Source organism: Phoxinus phoxinus (genome assembly GCF_949152265.1).
Source record: "Phoxinus phoxinus genome assembly, chromosome: 8".
In the NCBI taxonomy this organism is placed as follows: Eukaryota; Metazoa; Chordata; class Actinopteri; order Cypriniformes; family Leuciscidae; genus Phoxinus; species Phoxinus phoxinus.
Window position 1 is genome coordinate 28,895,999 of NC_136883.1, and position 20,618 is coordinate 28,916,616.

Below are 20,618 nucleotides of genomic sequence, written 5' to 3' on the forward strand. Positions count from 1 at the left end.
CTGTGCATGATGTGATCCCTAATAAATCTGGGATGTCTCAATTTCTAGGTGTTAAAATGAACTGCAACCTATTCTTAAATTTGCCATCTGTCTTACTTCATACAAATGAATATGACTTTTCTAAAAGAAAAATATGTTATCGATTTGTTTTTGTTATTAGGAAAATTTTATATTCATCAAACTAAATGGAGTAGGCTCAAAACCCAAGTTTGCTCATTTTAAAGCAGCCTTTAAAAAATGTTTTTAGAATCTGTAAAGTTTTTAAAAGATCGAAAAGCCCAAAGATCTGTATCTCTGCTAAATTAATTTAATATGTTTGTGATACCCTTTATTTTTAAGTTCCTTTTTTTATTTTTTTTTATTTTTTTATTTTTTATTATTATTGTTGTTTCAAATTGTTCTTACCAAATGTGTAAAAGAAATGTCAATAACTTGATATTGAATTCTGTAATGTAAAAAAAAAAAAAAAAAATCACAAAAATGAAAGCAGCTAAACGTCCGTGTACGTCACAAGGGAACTGGTGTTCGTGACGTGCGGACGTACGACTCCAACACACTCCGGAGGACAGAAGCTTCCCGGTCAGTTTTATTTTGTATTTTCTGTTAAGATATGATTGAGACCACATTGCTTTGACATTCATTCGGCGGATCATATGCTGTCCGATAACAGAATTATATCAAAGGTACCTATATGCATTTTGCATTCAGATGTTAGAGGAACTAGGCTACTGACGTCGTGTAAGTTTCAGCTGTAGCTTTATAACGTTAACTCCTTACAGTTTACAAGCTGGAACAATGCAGTTAAAAGTCTTGTTAAATTTACATTATTTGTTTTGATTTGGCGTATAAGATGACAAGCACACAAAATAAAATATCTTTATCCAAACAGCAAAAGTCAGTGGTTGTTTTACATGATGGAAGGTGATTCACCTTCAATAACACATAGCGATGAATATCGACTGCTTGAAACATACTGCCAGAAGAGAAAGCCAAGCACGAGCCCGAGGCGAAGTCTCTGTATGTACAGCCAGGAGGCACAAACAGGTCAGACCAGAGAGAGAGATACTATACTTGATAACTTTGTTTCTCTTTCAGAGATTCTTATAACATTTATTATCATTTGAATGACATTGTCTGTAAAAAAAAAAAAAAAAACAGGTAGCGAGAAATATGGAAATGTGGCTGAAAAACTGACCCGGATTGTAGACAGCGGACTTCTAGCTGACAATGGATTAGAGACAGATTCTGGTAAAGTGTAGGCTACTATTGTACACATTCACTTCTTACATCGACATACAAGTCATCGAAATATAATCTTGCATAATGAATTATCTAGACTGTAATTGTAATTGTGCTATGTCCTTGTTTTTATAAAAGTAAACACAGATGTTATAGAGAAGCTTGTCGAATTACTGAAGAAATCAGGGGATGACTTAAATGAGAAGGTAATCATCATTATCTCTTTTTAGTCTGTACTCTAACGGTTCAGTTTGTAGTTATAAAATCTTGTTACGTTCTTAAATGTCCCATTTTCTTTCTCAGATTAAGAAGGACCATGAGCTTGTAGGATACCTGCAGAGTACTTTGTCTTACGACTTTTTTGAAAAACTGACCACAGCCTTCATCAAAAGTGTGGTACCAGGATTTCTTCAGAGCAGAAACAAACATGAGGAGATCGCCCTGACCTTTGAGGTCACCAGCAGACTCGGAGCCCTGGACCTTCACCCCATGAACAGGGTCATGGGATTCGGAGCTCAGTACCTGCAAAAGAACTTCACTCCCTGGGTTAAACAGCACGGTGGTTGGGTGAGAGTTTATGCACCATTTACATTTAATTACAATTTCCACAAAGCCTATTGTTGAAAAGTATTGTTACAAATAAACAAGTTTACTAGAAATGAATAATTACAATAACGTGCAATATACTAAATACGTCACATCTTATTCACCATAGGAGAAAGCCTTTGATGACAATGACGAGGTCCATTGACAAGATTGACTGTGGAATGGATGGTTATTAGTGATCTATGAGTTATATGATCAAATATGAAGGACTTTTTTTTTATTTTTTTTATTTTTTTAAATGTGTATATTCTCAGTATTGACTATTTACTTGCAAATTACCATACATTTATTGTAAAAAACAAAAACAAAAAAAAACATGGTGTAAAAAAGGGACCTTAACACATTGCTGCACACTTTTAAAATGCAAACCAAAATATAATGCTTTATTGATTGAGAAGTTTGCTTTGTTGGCAACAAATAAAGCAAGCACCACAAACATACAAATACAGTATGGCATTGGAATCAGAACAGTGCTTAGTTATTTTTATTTTTCATTATTATATGTACGCATCAACTTCATTCACTTGCTGCATACAGCAATATGTAGTTTAAATAAAATGCAAATCTGTTATAATTTAGTCTTAAGCACAACATTAGGCACAAAGAGGCAAAGACGAGATAAATACTAAATCTGTTCATTTTCTTTGTCGTTTTTTCAGTGTCTTAATACATTGTAGCGATGATTCGTTTTGATTGCTATATGATGACTATGGTTGCAATATTTCACACCTTAAAGGAATAGTTCACTTAAAAATGAAAATTCTGTCATCATTTACTCATCCTCAAGTTTTTCCAAACCTGTATGAATTTCTTTCTTCTGAAGAACACAGGGAAAGATATTTTGAAGAATGTCGGTAAACAGACAGTTGATGGACCCCATTGACTTTCATAGTAGGGGAAAAAAATACTGTGGAAGTCAATGGGGTCCATTAACTGTTTGGTTACAGACATTCTTTAAAATATCTTCTTTTGTGTTTAGCAGAAAGAAATGAATACAGGTTTGAGTCAACTTGAGGGTGAGTAAATGATGACAGAATTTACATTTTTAAGTGAACTATTCCTTTAATTTACGTGACATATATCCTTATGACAAGGCAAGACTAATGGATGTTTAGCCCAGATAAATCAACATCACTGCAAATGTTACAGTATTAATGTAAATTGAATTTAATCCTGTAAATCAGTTGTATTTGTATTCTACAATGAAGCACTGGTGACTCTGTCTAGATACCAAGGTAAATGTTCATTTTCCCCAAGGCATCACAGACAGTGGTCAGGTCGCTGCGTAGATCTTGAACCACGTTCTCAATGCTCCTGGTGTCCTTCAATAAATCAATGCTCTGGGTGTATGGGTTGTAGTAGACAGAAAAAGGCCTCTTAATTGTTTTAGCAAATTCCCTGTTTAGAAGGAAAAATCATGTATTAAATTGATATATGTATGACATACATTTATGTGATTAAATTGACAGAGCAAATGTGTCTCTTTTAAACAGACGAAGTCTGTTAATAGAGTTTTAGATTGTTGTAAGATTTTCATGTAATTTGTTCATGACTGAGTGGATATATATTCTACCTCATTTTCTCTTTTGCCTCTTCAAAACTCTCAGAGACAAAATAAACATCTTGAAATGTTGTAATGAGGCACTCCTGGTAGCATGTGGTTTTGGGATCAAACATCTTCACTTTTGCTTTTTCAGAAAGCGCATGCTGCATAACAAAGAGGATAATACATTCAGTTAACTATTAACTTGACATTTGAATACTTGAGGTGTTTATTTATGGTTAACGAAGGGCTTCTTACCCTTAACTCTCCAATAGAAGACAGTAGACCTGCTCCATATGCCCTTAACTGACCGTCCTGTTTGCACAGCCCAAACTCAATTGTGAAGAAATAGCACTGGCGGGAAAAGCACAGTGGTTTATTGCATAATAAACATGTTGTCTTGTATATTTAAAAGGTTTGGAAGCAAGATTATCTACAAGTTTCTTCAGACCCTTATGAGATGTACACACTCATTTTGAGACTTCCAAAAACTTTATACCCAGATCTGATTGTGTCTCAAAGTCTGCCATACTGAGATATGATTTCAATGCAAATGCATGCGACTCAACACCATAGATCAAACTTTACGCCTCGGAAAAAACTTCAGTGACCTTTTTATTTCCGTATCTAGTTAGGAACCTGCCAGTCAAGTTCCATATGACATTTAAGAATTCAATAAGCTGCTGTCACACTTACTGTTGCCAGCTTCTGCACATCCTCATCTGAAGAGCCCAGAGATGCAAGGCCAATCTCCTGAGAAAACTGAGCAAACTTGGGATCGGCAAGTAGTGGCACATGACCCAGAAGTTCATGACAGGAGTCTCTGAGGACATGAAAACAGTTTACAGGTTAGAAGTGATAAGAAAATTTTAGTTTTCTACACACAAAATAAAAGTGTTGGGCTTTAGCTCACGGTTCTGGTGTGTAGAGAGGGTCTGTGCTGTGACGTATATACTGAGTGCAATTAAACACTCGATAAGCCAGGCTGGCCAGGAAGTCTCGTGGTGACAGATATCCAGCCACAGGTCGTACGGTAAACCCTGACCTCTCTGCAAAGGTCACAACCCAAACCACCACATTTAAGAGTGTTGACTTTCTTTGTCATAGAATGAGTGGAATTAATAATGCAAGAAGAAAGGAGTTCCATGGTTTTCACGTTTTTTTATTTTACCTCGTAAGAAGTGAGACACGTCCTCCAGCTGGGGGATGTTGTCCTCTCTGTACCCACAATGCTTTGTGAGAAGAGGGAGGTTTTTCAAGTACTCGCGGCAGGCATGAGTTGGATAGAGTTTCGTAAGTTCTCTGAAAACGACTCCCCAGGTCTTCACTTCCTCTAGTGTGTACTCTATTCGTGGGATGGGCTGCCCACTGTTACACAAAAGACATTCGGATTCATTTTAAGCAAGAACAGGGAAACATTTTTTTATTTCAGTCATTTCAGTTAGTCAATTTGTAAGACTACTACTCTAACTGCAGTTTCATGTCATTTCCATTTATGTAATTGTACACTGCCCGGCTGTTTGGATTTAAATAGGCAAATGCTTGAGTCTATGACCGGATATGTTTGGCAACAGTTCTTCTAACCCTAATCCCAACAACCATGTAGGAAAACACATAATGGCCATAATCCAGGATGACAATGTCAAGATTCATCAGGCTCAAATTGTGAAAGAATGGTTGGGAGTGAGCATGAAGAATCATGTTCACACATGAATTGGCACCTCTGAGTCCAGACCGAAATCTTGACCAAAAATTGATGCACCTCTTGATGGATATAAATGCTGTGATGTTATTGGTCAAGATCTTATTTTGACAATGCAAGAATCAAGCACTCTGTAAAGTCGACTCCAGCACATCCCAAAGACTTTCACTAAATTGAAGGTCTGGACTCCAATTCTGGAGGTCCAATTCATGTGTGAAAATCTGTGAACATTTTGAGCCTGATGAATCTTGGTTTTGTCATCCTGGAATATGGCCATGGTGTGTCTTCCTAAGAAATGAAAAGTGCCATGCATCTATTTTTAGTGTTGTTAGTGCCATGCTCTATTAATTGAGCTACAATAACCCAATAGCAAAATCAACTACAAAAGAATATAAACTATTATAATCTATACTAACAATTTATAGTTCATTGCAACCTCCACAAAGTACTTCCTCCTCTGCCGATACACCTTGTCTTTGAATCCCTGCAATAGAGAACAGAGAATAACTTCACTATAAGGTTCAATTTGTTAACATTAAAGTCGGCATGAAACTGGAGTTTCGATAGTCTTTTCTTCCCTATTGTGATGTATATCCAAGTGAAACTGCTTCTTAAACAAAACAAAACAAATAGGGCGGGACTTGATTTTGTCCATCGGACTTTGATTGGATCATGGGAGAAACAGTTTGTCCCGCCCTCACGCCGGAAAACGTGTCATCAGCGAAGAGCTGTCGTTTGAGGGCACATGATTAAGAAAAAAAAAAAAGATGTGCACAGATAAATCATTTATAATAAACACTGCAATATTCAAATAAAAATGATACATATACTATTATTCATTGTTAACCCACGGTAATCACCTTTAAATATTAATGTATTAGTCTATCTAGAAATTCACATGAACCATAAATAATTAATGCTGTAAAAGTATTGTTCACTCCACCAACTGGCTACTAAACATTTAACAGATTTACTTACCGGATGGTCAGCATCCAGCTCTGAGCCGTACATTAGCACTCTATGCGAACATTGGTCCAGCTCTGAGATCTTTTGGGGAAACCATGGTATTCCTTCCCCATCTGCCAATCCTCCCAAAACACACACACAGTCCAAACAGTCTGGAATAAAGAGACAGATGAATCAGTAACAATATCACAGTCAAAATCCCAATTACACAGGCAAGTCATTCACAGAGAACGTACCAGTCTCTGCAGACCACACTTGTTGAGGTGTGTTATATGACACAATGTTGACGTGGTCTTTCAGGTGCTCCACCAGCTCATTGAACTCTTCTTTTGTGCAGTTGCACTCTGCATATATCTCCACCTCATTGGTGACTCTCTTGGATCTGCGAGACTCAATGTGGGCCAAATTCACATGTTTCTCCTTTAAACATACAGCAAACAGAACAGCAGGATGTCACTTTGGTTTCATTTTCACTGTCTTAATCAAAACGTATTATTCTTAAACAAGTGCTATGCATGAGGTTCCCTTATTAAAGTGTACTATTAATCTACCCCACTAAAGGATGAGGTGGTCACTAACCTGAAAGAGTCTTAGCGCTTTCACCAGACAGCCCACTTCATTCTTCAGAGAGAAAATCACTGCTAATTTCCCAAGGTCATAGGTGGATTTCTGTTCCTCTTTGTCAGGTCTTTCATCTATCCGATTAAAGGATGTCCTGCGGAGCTGCTTGGAGGTGTTGTTTAGTGAATATAAAACTCTTAAGATGCAGAAATGGGTTAAGATAAAAGCTTTTTTTTTTAAGTAGTTTAAATTACAAGAGTGGTAATTAACAAACTCAAGAGAAGAATTAACACTGAGAGACAATTTAACCGACTTCTAATTTTTTTTTGTCAAAAAAATTGTACTGTATTATTGTGCACAGTTCCAGCTCCCAAAGCTCTCAGTCAGTTATGAATTTAGTAAGGAAACATTAAATTGGATTTGCCTCTACGTCCAGAATAACCAACAGACACTAAGTTTTCCAGTGTAAAGCAATGATTTATGCAAGTAACTAGTTAAAAAAACAAAAAGACTACAGAAATGTAATATTTATAAATAAAGAAAAATTTATATTGAAATTACAGTTCATTATAAACCAATAGTATGCCAATTTGACTTTATAAAATGTGGCGCCCAACATAGGGTCTATCAAACTGTTCAGTACTCACCATTGAGGTTGCAAGGTGTTGTTGGTCATACATTGCTGAATCCAAAGATAGTCCTCGCCGAGCCCAGTATTTGCTGGAGAACATCATCATGGCAGGTTGCATTTTCGGAACTACATCTTGACCCCTCTTCCTAAGTAGCCCAATAGGTGATTTAGGGGCTGTCTGCGGCCCCTTCGCATTGGCTTGAAGTTCAGAGGACATGGTTACTGTCTCTTGAGATGTCTTCTTTCCCTGCATTTGCTATGGCGAAGGTACTATTGTCTCAGACGATTTTTCTTTAAGCTGTCCCTTGGAGATCACAGGGAGCACTTTGCATGTGCCACAGTACCTGACACTCCTCCCCCGTCAGTATCAGAGCTGGGATTATATACTGTGACGAATGACGTTGAGAAGGGCCACTCTCGCACAGGGTAGGCTATCACTCATATTGGCTTTTGAGGGGATGGCTCTTCCATTAGGAAATGTCGGCTCGTCCAAGACCTGATTGAAGTGGATAAGCTCATCTCACCCTCTAGCAGAAATGAACCTAGGAACCTAGGTCATTAAGATTTCAAGATTCACATAAATGTGGCTTTATTTTACAGATGTGAAGGAGAAGAGGGGGAGGACATCACCCATCATTTTTGTAAGATATAAATGCCTTTGTACAGTGTATCCTTCAGAGGCAGGATTTAGAAACATGTTCAAGATAGAAAGCAAGGAAAATAAGAGCTTTAGCGAGATTAGAGCATTCATTTCCATTTAAATGTCAGCATTATTTATGTAACGTCACCTCCTTTGAGGTCAGATGCATATTTTTTATGGTTTTGGCAAATAAGTACGTTTGTCAGTGCACAAAATGCTGCCGTTTTTTTTTTATGAAAGGGAGCTAGAAGAGAGATAACATAACTGTGGTGAGCAGTGAGCTATCAGCTTCCTCTGAGGCAATTTCCTGTGGAACAGGAAATGAAAGAGATGGAAGTTGATTCCGTGTGTCTTTGTTGTGTGCTGTGGTTATGTGGATAAAATACATTTCATCATCAATCAATATTTTCACAGACTCTCCATCTCATCCGCAATTGTCATAGCAGGCCGACTGAACCAAGGCTACCGGCTTTGAATAATCTCAAGCCACAGTTGGCAGTTGGAACTATTGCCTTTAGTTTAGCCAAACAAATTTTCCTCACTTACTATCACTAAGACAGTTAAATCGTTTTGTTTTTGTGTGCATTTGCAAATTGTATCTAAGGTGACTACCTAATTACAAAGTACTCTTACCTAATTAAATCTCAAGTTATGTAACACATTAACTAATGTAATATTACATAACCCAAAATGGCTCTTCATTGGAGAAAGACATGGACAACAGCATGTGCAATGGAGATGTGTTACATTTTGGGTTAAGTGTTATTTAAAAAGATTGAGTTCCACTACTGCTGGAAGAGAGAGAGAGAGAGAGAGAGAGAGAGAGAGAGAGAGAGAGAGAGAGAGAGAGAGAGAGAGAGAGAGAGAGAGAGAGAGAGAGAGAGAGAGAGAGAGAGAGAGAGAGAGAGAGAGAGAGAGAGAGAGAGAGAGAGAGAGAGAGAGAGAGAGAGAGAGAGAGAGAGAGAGAGAGAGAGAGAGAGAGAGAGAGAGAGAGAGAGAGAGAGAGAGAGAGAGAGAGAGAGAGTGCGTGTGAGTGTGTGAGAGAGAGAGAGAACAAAAACTAACCATATGAAGTATAACTCACAGACTTATGGAAGACAGATTTTAATTTGAATCTGAATTATTTAGGAAAAGGGCAAACTGATAAGAACAAAAAATATATATAATATTCAACAATGGATACCCCACCTCTGAAACATTATGAAAACTCTCTCTATACAGTGAGAAGGAATGATTATTTCAATGAAAGACATTATGGTACAAGATATTACAAAAATAATGCTTTAGGATCCTTTTGGATCCTAGTTTTACATTCATATATTTTCTCTGCGATTTGTTTTTCTTTTACAATGTGGCATTTGGTAGCAAATATCTACATGACACCCAACACTGTTCATCTTGCTGGAATACAGGGGATATAAAATCTGTACTATACATCATGTAGTGCTGTACACTAGGAAATGAAGGCTACTTTGCAGCCGTTGTGTGTTGTTTCTTGTAGATGGCTGTGGCCGTTGGAGACGACGTGATCTTGTCTGTGTGAGGATCTTGGTGAGGTTTGAGGTGACTCGAGTATTCCATATTCACTTGTTTCTAATGCTGTAGAGGGTTTAGTGACTCTGTTGAGGCCCAGAATCTCACTCACTGAATGGGGCAAGTCCTTAGAGGGAAAAAGAAGAGATTCAAAACTTGTATTACTGGAACAAAAAAATCAATTTATAGGGATTTTTTTTTTTCATTTGACATCAAATACCCCACTATCTGCAATCATGCATATGACATACCTTACAATTCTTTATCTGCATACAGATAGATTCAGATTTGCTAAGGACTTCTTCGATGTCCAGTTTCATGGAGAGTTCATTTATATGCTGTAAAGAAAGCGTATCAATTGGTAAACCATTTTTCTCACAATCTAATTTATGTATGTTGCCAGATGTAGATACATATACTACTATTCAAAAGTTAAAGGTGCTTAAGAAAAATTTCTAATTATTATTAATGTTGAAAACCGTGGTTCTGCTAACAATTTGTTGTCTAAACCATGATATATTCAGGATTTTTTGATGAATAGAAAGTTTAAAAACCATGTACAGCAATTTCTTGTCACTTTGGATCAATTGACCCTTAACTTCAGAACGGTATAAGATATAGTTAAGGCTAACCTTCAGGATTTCATTGAATCCATATTTTCTGTCCATTATTTTTTGTTTCTCAGAGTCTAAAATGGCACAGCACACCAGAAGGTGAAAGTTTTGGCAAGGCAGTCTGGTCCACATAACCTGAATGGGAAAATATAAATTGAAGAAAACATTAAATCAAATGCCAATAAAGCACATAAGTATAATCAAAATTATAACAGACAGTGGCTGCAGTGTACTGAGAAACTAATGGCCCCAAACAAAACAGGATAGTTATTACACACCTCCCAAAGGCGAAGGACGTCCTGAAAATGTAGCTCTCTCTTGAATCGGATCAATAACCAGCGAAAACAGAAATATAAGTACCCAGAATCCTGTGCCTCTGTGAAAACACATAAATACACAAGTAAACACAATACCTACTGATGGTCAACATTAATGAAAAAGACTATTTCTAATAAGTCTTCCTCTGTGTATCTTACCTAGGTAGTTCCAGAAGGCCAGATCTAGCAGACGAAGCAAAGTGCTGAGCTGAATTAGTTGGGTCTTCATCCCTTGCATCTGCTCTTCAAAGTTTTCATGCTGCCACAAACATTAGTGACAATTAAAGGGGTCCTATTATGCTTTATAACATTTTCAACTTCCTTTAGTGTGTAATGTTGCTGTTTGAGCATGAATAAGGTCTGCAAAGTTACAAAGCACAAAGTCCACACCAAAAGGGAGTTATTCTCTATATCAGGGCGCACTGTTTCTGAACTCTCTGAAACGCCTCAATTGTAGTCTTGAGTTTTCTTCCAGGAATGCAGAGGTCACAATTTTCCTCATTTCAATAACTCATAGGCAAGGCATACACACACAAAAAAACAAGGACTGGTTGATTTTCATTAGTAGTGTGTTGAAACTTGCGGTCATAGAAAAGGGTGGCGTGACATTTCCGCAACGCGCTCGAATCGGTTGACCGATCACAACACACTGGTCCAGCCGACCATTCAAAGCACATTGAGTTTTTCAAAAGGAGCGGCTTCATAGAGACCGGAACTAAACAGGTGTGCATTTCCCCAAAGCATCGTTAGCCAACTATGGTCGCAAGTGCATTCTTTACCAACATAATTCAACAATTAGCCAATTCTCGAAACGCAAACGGCATCGCAAACTTACGTGGTTGGAACTACAGCTCTCGCGTTGCGGTTAGAAGCATAGTTTCTTGTTAAATGACATGTGGACTTTAATATACCATGCTCTTGGGCACAATAAGCAAGTTGACATTCAGTGCATTCTATCTCTATCATTCTATTTAAATATGTATACATTTTATTCTATATATTTTGAAGTGTGCAAGTGCGCATGTGCCTAAAGTGCGCAAGTGCCTAAATTCAGCGTTGTACGGGAAACACACCCCAGAGCGTTACTGACAGACTGGGAAGAGAGGTGCTGCAACAATGTAAATAGTGTGGGAAAAATAATGTACTTTTTGAACATTCAAGCATGAAAATCTATTCTAGTTAACCCCCAAAACAAAATCAAGATTTAAAAAAAGGGCCTAATAGGACCCCTCTAAAAAAAACGTTATCCTATAATGGCTTAATATGCTGAGACAACTAGAAGTAAACCATTTGTTGGTTGACTAATTTAGTCCATTTAAAGTGCTTGCTGATAGCGTGAGGACAGAATCATGCTTTATTGATGCAGCCAAATCTTCTCACACACAGCAAACCCAAGAGTGCTAAAGAGAGATGTGCTGTAACAAACATATTGCATTACCATTTCATCCATGAAGGAAACAAAGCACCAAAAGGCATCTACTTCATTCTCCATTACAAAAAGGACGGGAGAGAGCAGGTCACTCATTCCCTGCACGTACCCTGCGCATGAACAGGAGACTGGGTAAATACATGTAAGCAATCGTAAAGCACTTAAGATTATCCATAATCTAAATAAATAAATGTGCAATTAAATCACATTGACATAAACTGAAGGATTTTCGCTGATTTGTGAAAACAAGGAATCAGCATGGGAGTGAGTATACATAACAGTAGTTGATATTTTCATTAAAACAAGGAATCAGCAGTATACATAAAAGTAGTTGATATTTTAATTCAGAGAAGTTGCACTGAACAATGATTCAAACACGTGTAATCACTTGCCTAAGTCAAAGTCGTACATGCAGTATGTCATCAGGATGTCGTGTAGTAAAATCAAGCCAGGGTTGTCCAGGCCTTCGTAAAACTTGTTATTGCGGTCGGTTCGGTTCACATCTTTTTCTAAAAAGATTTAACAACCACAAACTGAGCTTCACCCAAGTAGAGAAAAGGTGCATGGGAATATATTTCGAAAACATTTTTAAAGCAACTAAAGAATAAAACTTGCAATGTAATGAAAGACATACCAATCAGGCTCCTGTAATCTCGTAACCTTGAGTTTCTCCTTTCCTGCTCCTCACTTACTGACTTCCACTGGAGCTTCATTCTGAAGTATTCATCACTGTTGAGAGAACACATGATCTTATGTATGCTTAATCTAACGAAAGAGAGCTTTAAACAAATGCTGTCGATTCTCTGAGGGAAACATGCGTACGTTTTACTCTTTTGCAGGAGCTTCCTTTCTTCATGAGTGCTGTTCCATGGAAAATAGCCAAGCAAAAACTTCCAAGCCTCTTTCCTCACTGCGTGACAAAGGCCCTATTGAGATCGAAACAACAGCAGCCTTGAAGACTTACATCTTCTGAAACATTTATAAATATGTCTAAACAGGTCTGGTCTAAGTGAACGGAGTTGGATAAGAGGTCACAGGAAAAATGAGACACTGCAACAGCTCATCTCAGACTCAACTCATTTTCAATCAAGTTGTTGAAATTGAACATACATTTTTTGGTGTGTTTAACTTTGCATTTAGCTAATGTGGAGGGTATGCCAAAAGGAAATCCACCCAAACAGATCAGATTGAGATGTTGGAATGCTGGTTTAGAAGGTATGTAGATTATGTAGAATATAAATATAAACGGTAAGATCTTTTTTACCGAAATGCATACTTTTATCTAGCAAGGCAGCATTAAATTGATCAAAAGTGAAAGACTAACATATTTTACATAAATGCTGTTTTGCTCTTTTGAACTTAAAGGATAATTCCTGTATTTAACACCTTGAGTCTATATTGTAGTTTGTTTTGGATGAACAAGAGTGGTGGACAACATTTTTTTGACAATGGTTCCTCTCTCGAGTTTTTGACAATAAAAGAATTGGCCATGGACCCATTTAACATTGGAGTCAATGGTCATGTCCGAAAATGTAATTAAAACAACCTTTAACATTAGTTTTCAAAACTGTGCAACTTACCGAGTGATTAGTAAAGTTAGTTGATGTTCCAGAAACAAAAAGTGTTGCGAAATACAGTTTCTGTCGTGTTTTATTCGTCATTTTGTAAAATCCCATTGAATTCTGTTGAAGGACTGAGTGCTCGTTAATATAAATGCGCTACCGGAAACGGAAAGGGGGCTGTTTACATTTGGTCGATGTAGTCTTTTTGCTCGCTTCCGTTTCTCATAAGGCTAGCGAGCAGAGCAACTGTGCTCCGGGAGAGTAAGCGAAATAAACAAACAAAACCTTCATTAATTGTTACTTGTAATATGAAGTTGAACTCTACTGTGACCGTGAGTGTCCCGCGAGACATAAACATCAGTTATCGCCATCAAGTGGTCGGGAGTGTGCTAACGCTTCAGATTCAAATATTGAGCGGAAGTTACACAGTTGTGAAGTGTCTGAAAAAATAGTTCCACTATAGCAAAATAAACGGATTGGAATCATATATTGCAACGATATATTGTTTATAATCATCAACGAACACCACTAACCACTCGGTGAGTTTAACAGTTTTGTAAACGAACATTATTGGCTGTTTTAATTACATTTTCGGACATGACCGTTGACTCCAATGTTAAATGGGTCCATGGCCAATTCTATTATAGTCAAAAAATCGAGAGAGGAACCATTGTCAAAAAAATGTTGTCCACCACTCTTGTTCATCCAAAACAAACTACAATATAGACTCAAGGTGTTAAATACCGGAATTATCCTTTAACATTTATCAAAGAACCCTGAAACAAATGCAATATAATTTTTTTGTGGGAACCACAATACAACTGTTTTCGACATTGATAATATAAGAACTATTTCTTGACCACCAAATCAGCAGTTTAGAAAGATTTCTGAAAAAAAATCACATTTTTAAAATCAAAATGATGTGTTGTTATTAACAGTAATGTTTCACAAAATTACTGTTTTAACTGTATTTTCCATCAAATAAATGCTGCCTTGGTTTCAAAAACATAAAAAAAAAATCAAACAGACCCAAAACTTTTAAACAGAAGTGTTCGTGACTTCCTTTATGATGCAAAACAAAACCAAATGGGTAAAACTTCGGAAACTCATGACCTAAATGTTTGCAATCCACCACAAAGGTTACAGAGAGGCCATGGTGCTAACACCTCAAGCTAAGAAATGACTGCTGAAGACATAATCAACAGACATAGGAAATCCTGTTGATCAGAAATTTAGGTACATTAATAAGTACCGGTAGTCACTTTTAGGCTGTCACTTTTGTGAAGTGTTCATTGAATCGATTGTAAAATGTCTAAAGACGTTTCCATTTTCAACGCCAAATATAGGCAATTCCACGGACAACTACCAGGCATTAGGTTGAACGTAAAGAGGGCGCTTGAGACGCGCATAAGTCAGCAATATTTCTGATGATTTATTGACATGAAGATTCGTGCACAATGACAAACAGGAGTGCAAAATTCTCGAAAAACAATAAGCAGAGTGAACTGCCATAACATCAAAGAAAAACATTACTGCAGGCTTCAACATGGCTGTTTACGATTAAAAATGTCAAACAAATTTCGCCTACGTAGGCGCTTGTAGCCCGTAGTATCTGTATGCATGAGACTGTCTGAATACCGTCAGAATTCACATTTTTGTTGTAAAAAGAGACATTATGCAGAAGTATAATTTGTGTGTTTGTTAGAGCCTGCAGTTGCTGTGTGATGCACGTTTGCTGCGGGCGTATCGTGACGAGCTGGACGCGCTCCGAGAGAAGGCCGTTAAAATCGATTCCCTGTTTTCGTTTTCGAAACTTGTGTTGGTTGGTCCGATCGATTGTGCAATCGATTTTCGAACGTAAAGTGACAGCCCTATTAATGAGTGCAGCAATATCTAGCAATATAGCATTCATATCTTACCCCTTTAAATATGACATCCTTTATGTGAGGTACATTGGTCATTCTTCCCTCTGAGTCCTGGTACTTTTCCCATTCTTCCATTGTTACCGGCCCCTTCCTTTGCACCTCTGGCCTCGGTCCTAGATCAAGCTGAAACAAACACACACACACACAAACATCAAATACATTTTCCATAACAATACTTTTGCACAGGATGCCTCATGTCGGCTGTCTGTGTTCAGACTCAACTAAGTCAAAGTTAAGGCTGGAATTAGATCTGCCCTCACTCTGGTGATGACTTCAAATCCAGGCTCTTCCTGCTGGTTAATCTCTAGCCCGGGAATGAGTTCTCCCAACAGATCCGCCACCTCCTCAGCAGGCCGCTGCTGACACTCTAATTCAGGCGCCCGAAATGCGTCAAAGAGGTAGTTAGTGACTTTGGAGAAGCCACCCAGCGTTGTTGTATAAGGATCTTTCTTGAATTTCTGTTTGATAGTGAAAATATTGTGACGACAACTTTTAATTAATCTATCACATACATTAATATTTTTATATCAAAGATCAATTCATGGATGACTACTAGTACGATTCACAGTATAAACCACATACCTGAACAAAGTTATAGTTTGCATCATCCAGAAGATTCTCAAAGGACTGCGAGAAGGCTTTGTTATAAGAGCTGACAATCAAGATACTTTCATCATCGGGACACCTTTGAAAGACAGAGACAACGATAATAAGATGCATTGTATAGACTAATAGAGTAATACCATATATATATATATTTTTTATTGTGCAAACAAAGATTGTGACACTATTTACATGACAAATACAAAATCAAAGCGAACAAACATACATAACAGTTTATTTAGATAACTCTTGCATATACATTTTTGTGTGTGTGTGTGTGTGTGTGTGTGTGTGTGTGTGTGTGTGTAAGCATTTAAACAAAGGAACATCTACAAATGTATAACAGACATAATAGTAAAAACTAATAATAATGAAAATAATCATTTTAAGAGTACAAATAAGTATTCGACTTGTAAACATATGACATCACTAGCGATATCGCTCTGTGGTTTGAATGACGACAGAAGCTGAGCCAACAAAGCCCAGCCTATGTTTCATTATGGAGTCTAAGATAAGAACTTTAATAACAGCTATCTTTTCCTCAGCAGGGCTGAATTCAGCATGCTTACGGGCGGATTTAATCTGGTGTGATATTTAACGCAGGGGAGAGGAGTGTCTTCCTGTCTCTTTCATAAAGCCTTAACTCTAAACGAACAGCTGCTGTTCGACCTTACATGAATCACGCTCACGGCCTCTTGCCACAGAACACATGCAAGACTTCCTCAAAGGTGCCGAGATATTCCATCTCGTTTGCATGCAGATTGGGTTACATTTTGATGACTTCAGTTTTAAAGGAGGAAGTGTTTTGGACGAATAATTTGATTGTGAAATGCCCGTGGTATTTAATGAATTAAAAGGTCAGAGGTCACTTTTAAGACAAGAACAAGAAGAATGAAAATATTAAGCCATATTCATTCAGAGGAAGACAACGGACGCTACAAAGTTATGTAAAAGTCAACATGCTAATTTATGCTCTCAGAAACAAAGACATAAGCTGCAGCCCAATTTGCATACTTGTGCACTATTCGATGCCATTTTTTTAATACATTAGGGATGCGCCAATATCGATTTTAACAAACAACTATTGGCTGATTCTGATACCGATATTTGTCACTTGCTCTTTAATTTGAACTTTAGTCATTGAAATGGATTAGTGTTTTGATCATGTTGAATTAGCAAAGTTCAAAAACACGTGCTAGTTTTAACTAGTGCTGTCAAATCGATCAATCGCGATCATTAGCATCTAACATAAAAATTTGTGTTTACATAATATATCTGTGTATACATATAAAATGTTTTATTTATCATATATACTGTATGTCTGTGTGTGCGTGTATATGTACACACACACACATTTTATTTTGTATACAAATATATGGGTATATACATATATATATATATATATATTATGTAAACCAACTTTTATGTTAGATGCGATTAATCGATTTGACTATATAGTAAATATATATAATATAATTATATATTATAAATAAAATATTTTTAATGAATCAAATTTATATTTATTAAAATAATACATTTCTAATATATTTGATCACATTTTCAGCTATAATAAGAGCGTAGTATTATCTGTTTATCGGATTTTACCATAGTTAAAATCATTCCATGGATCTTACCCCACAAGAAAATACATGCAGAGAAATTATTAAATAAGAATGCAGGTTCTGTGCAGCACTGCTTATATAATGTATTCAAAACCATTCATAAAAAAATCTGTAACTCATGACTACACTCTACTGGTCTAATGCTGTAATTAAAAAAGCATGCAAAATAATTTAGATCTTGCGCAAACAGAATGATTTTACAATAAGATATTGCACAACATTTGCTTAGAGCTGAGCCAAAGATCAGGCTTGATCCATTGAAATGAAATCAACCCATACTGCACTCACTCGTTGATCTGAACTGATTTCCTCAGGCTATCCAGGAACACGGTGCTCCCTCCCTGGTGGAAATGAATAGCTGGCAGTGCTGTGGCATCCTTCAACCGGAAAATGATATATGACCAGCCCTCACATTTGACTGTGATCGACCTGAGGTCACACACATTAAAAGAGAAGGCCCACTTGTTCCGGTCATTTGCGTGGTTTGATCCACCTGTGACAATAAATAATACACTTGGTTACCGTTACAGATTTCCATCTGGTTTTAGAAAGAAAGGGTCATAGGCAAAAATTCACTGGCTGATGCACAAGTTATCTTACTGACATTTTCTGTTAGGCACTGGGTAACAAAGCAATTTGATACAAAAGAGTTTTTTCAGCCACATTTGACTTAATTGTTTTACCATCTCCATGTGTGTGGGCTTTTCTCCGGAATGAGACAGCATTGATCATATCCCACTCGGTTTCATAGCTCAGCTGATGGTCGACAGGACGATGAGGCTTGTCTTCTGAACTCTGAGTCCATTCCACCACTGAGCTGGAGTCCTTCACACAATCATACAATCAAGTTATCCTTCCTAATTCAGAAAGCTATTCAGAATCCTGAATATACTAGTACAGAGCACATAAGACCTGTCTGAGGCACTTTAACACATATATGCAAACTCTCACAGATGAAACGGGTAACTAACCTTGCAGGCACACAGTATGTTTGAGGGATCTGTATCCTCCAGGGGTTTATATTCCACAAGGGTTTCACCATCCTACAGTTAAAGAAGAAGAAATAGATATTGGGAGAGATTGTTAGATGGCTGTGATTTTTACAGACATTTCAAAAGCAGGTAGTTCGGACTTCTCAGATATATATACTACAATTGAAAAGTATGGAGTAAGTACGATGTTGTTCGAAATAAATTTATATTTTTATTCTGCAAGGATTCACTAAATGAAACAAAAGTGAAAGTAAAGATATGTATAATGTTATAAAATATTTATATTTTTAAATGAATGCTGTTCTTTTGAACTTGAAAAAATCCTGTATCACGTTTATTTCAAATCTGTTTTCAACATTGATGATAATAAGAAATGTTTCCTGAGCACCAGCATATTAGAATGATTTCTGAAGTTTCATGTGACGCTGAAGACTAGAGTAAAAGTAAAACAAAATTAATTATATTTCACAATATTACTGTTTTACTGTAGGCTATTTTTGATCAAATAAATGCAGCCTTGGTAAGCATAAGTATCTTCTTTCAAAAATACACATATATTAAAAACAAATTACCCCAAGCTTTTTGTACTGTACTAACAGTGACACAAGAATGTGGTATAACATCTTATGGATGTCACGTGAACAAAACTTAAAGGAATCATAACAATCCTGAAAAACACACTCGATTAATATAAATAATATTACCACTGACAGCCACCATACCTTATCAACAATCCTGAGGAACCCCGATATTAAATCCTGATCCTCAGATTCATCTGGAGATGAGTGAATGAAGACTCCCTCATGTTCAAACACCACCTACAAACACAAAGAAACATGTATTGATAAAACAATTTCATTATTATAAGCCAAACACATTATTCTCTCTAAAAATAGGCAATTAAAAACAAACATTTCAAGATCCAGTTTCAGTACTCTGCTCCCTGTGCCTTTAAATGTCTTAGCCTGAGGCCTGAACTGATGGAACTGACAGCTCCTGTCATACTGACATAAACAATGTTCTTGAAGACTCCCCAACAATAAATGGTATTGATTGTTGTAAAAAATAAAAATGGCACTGGGAAAACAACCATGGAATAACCTGGAACTATGTGCAATGTTCATGTCTTCTATATTCTCTTACTGAATTTGTGTGGTAGTGGTAGGTAGCTGTAAGTGTATATATTGCCAATCAACCACCAAACCATCATGGTGGCCAAGGTACTTGCTCATGCATGTGTAACAGACACGAGAAAAAGATACACACGAAAATTAGATTATGTAGAGCCGGAAAACCGTTAATACATAGGAAAAAAAAAACCTTCATATGTAAAGCTGGTTTCCTTATGGCCTGAATCAGCTGATCAGTAATCAAGCTCAAAACATCTTCATAACCCTGCCAGACAGCTCATGACTCAACACTAGTTAAAGTACAAACACAACTCTGATTATTTGTTTTTAGAGTCCAGACGCCCCGAATACGTTCGAGATTGCAGTTGTGCTGCTATTGGCAACAGAAACGCTACTTCTAACGTCCGTGTTTTTTGGCAGTTTGATCAGCTGTATGTCAGTGGGTTTGGCAGCTAGCAGACAGGCTAACTGTTGCTAAACACAGCAGTTTCCCAGACCAGTGTATCATCAATTTCCCAGCACCGACAGTTCAAAAAGCAGGTCAAACAGAATATCTACACCACAACCCACGAAAAAAGATCGGTAAAATGGAGCTATTTGTCGTTTTGACCGTGTATTGACTTATAAAGCAGCATGCTCAGTACCTTGGGAGGAGTTGTGGCCGCCATGTCGACTGCTAAATAGACGACGTAGCACCGCTCACGTGCCTGTCAGCGATCCACAACAACCTATGACAACAACACTGACGAGTCATTTTCCGCATGGCCAACGCCGCGCATGCGCACTGACATATTTTTTTTATTGAATTTTCAAGTTATAAAACGTATACATCCATGTATGCATATACTATTCGAATAGATATACCTCTTACATCTTACAATAAAAAATGATATAAACATTACACCAATTATCTTTTTCAACAACAGCTTTACTGTTTTTTTTCAAAGAAAATAATGAATTAAAAAAATCCTTAAATCGGTGGAAAACAATATAATATTGGGTG

General features: G+C 37.1%; 3 protein-coding genes across 4 annotated transcripts; 1 reads left to right on the forward strand and 2 right to left on the reverse strand.

Moving 5' to 3' along the window:
- The first annotated feature begins 508 nt into the window (after positions 1–508).
- Positions 509–3,320, forward strand: LOC307002604 (apoptosis facilitator Bcl-2-like protein 14). The gene is made up of 6 exons (XM_079620382.1): positions 509–579; positions 890–1,044; positions 1,159–1,248; positions 1,378–1,445; positions 1,543–1,806; positions 1,955–3,320. The coding sequence occupies exons 2-6, from the start codon at positions 912–914 to the stop codon at positions 1,988–1,990; spliced, it is 591 nt and encodes a 196-aa protein (XP_079476508.1). The 5' UTR covers positions 509–579; positions 890–911; the 3' UTR covers positions 1,991–3,320.
- tph2 (tryptophan hydroxylase 2 (tryptophan 5-monooxygenase)) lies at positions 3,069–7,756 on the reverse strand (the record flags this gene model as incomplete). Of its 2 annotated transcripts, none has more annotated exons than XM_079620381.1 (11): positions 7,265–7,756; positions 6,636–6,779; positions 6,293–6,476; positions 6,069–6,208; positions 5,507–5,574; positions 4,560–4,756; positions 4,302–4,437; positions 4,085–4,211; positions 3,647–3,742; positions 3,419–3,552; positions 3,069–3,243 (listed from the first exon to the last, which is right to left on the reverse strand). In XM_079620381.1, exons 1-11 carry the CDS (start codon positions 7,499–7,501, stop codon positions 3,069–3,071), a joined length of 1,638 nt encoding a protein of 545 aa, XP_079476507.1. In that variant the 5' UTR covers positions 7,502–7,756. The 2 variants fall into 2 exon arrangements, with proteins under 2 accessions (XP_079476507.1, XP_079476506.1); XM_079620380.1 differs by having other exon boundaries at positions 6,636–6,782; positions 7,265–7,621.
- A 1,167-nt stretch (positions 7,757–8,923) lies between these two features.
- tbc1d15 (TBC1 domain family, member 15) lies at positions 8,924–20,388 on the reverse strand. The gene is made up of 17 exons (XM_079620274.1): positions 20,260–20,388; positions 19,208–19,303; positions 18,465–18,536; positions 18,177–18,318; positions 17,782–17,986; positions 15,851–15,953; positions 15,529–15,726; positions 15,263–15,391; positions 12,604–12,707; positions 12,416–12,510; positions 12,174–12,290; positions 11,791–11,891; positions 10,512–10,611; positions 10,314–10,411; positions 10,054–10,170; positions 9,673–9,759; positions 8,924–9,548 (listed from the first exon to the last, which is right to left on the reverse strand). The coding sequence occupies exons 1-17, from the start codon at positions 20,281–20,283 to the stop codon at positions 9,342–9,344; spliced, it is 1,995 nt and encodes a 664-aa protein (XP_079476400.1). The 5' UTR covers positions 20,284–20,388; the 3' UTR covers positions 8,924–9,341.
- Between the last annotated feature and the right edge of the window lie 230 nt (positions 20,389–20,618).

Excerpts from the sequence above, each read along its gene's own strand:
- LOC307002604 (XM_079620382.1), top strand. The coding sequence starts at position 912 with ATGATGGAAGGTGATTCACCTTCAATAACACATAGCGATGAATATCGA. Across the intron at positions 1,446-1,542 it reads GGGATGACTTAAATGAGAAG|ATTAAGAAGGACCATGAGCT; the intron begins GTAATCATCATT and ends TTTCTTTCTCAG. Across the intron at positions 1,807-1,954 it reads TTAAACAGCACGGTGGTTGG|GAGAAAGCCTTTGATGACAA; the intron begins GTGAGAGTTTAT and ends TATTCACCATAG.
- tbc1d15 (XM_079620274.1), bottom strand. The coding sequence starts at position 20,283 with ATGGCGGCCACAACTCCTCCCAAG. Across the intron at positions 12,708-15,262 it reads AGGATGTCATATTTAAAGGG|GGCCTTTGTCACGCAGTGAG; the intron begins GTAAGATATGAA and ends CGATCTCAATAG. Across the intron at positions 12,291-12,415 it reads AGATTACAGGAGCCTGATTG|AAAAAGATGTGAACCGAACC; the intron begins GTATGTCTTTCA and ends AAATCTTTTTAG.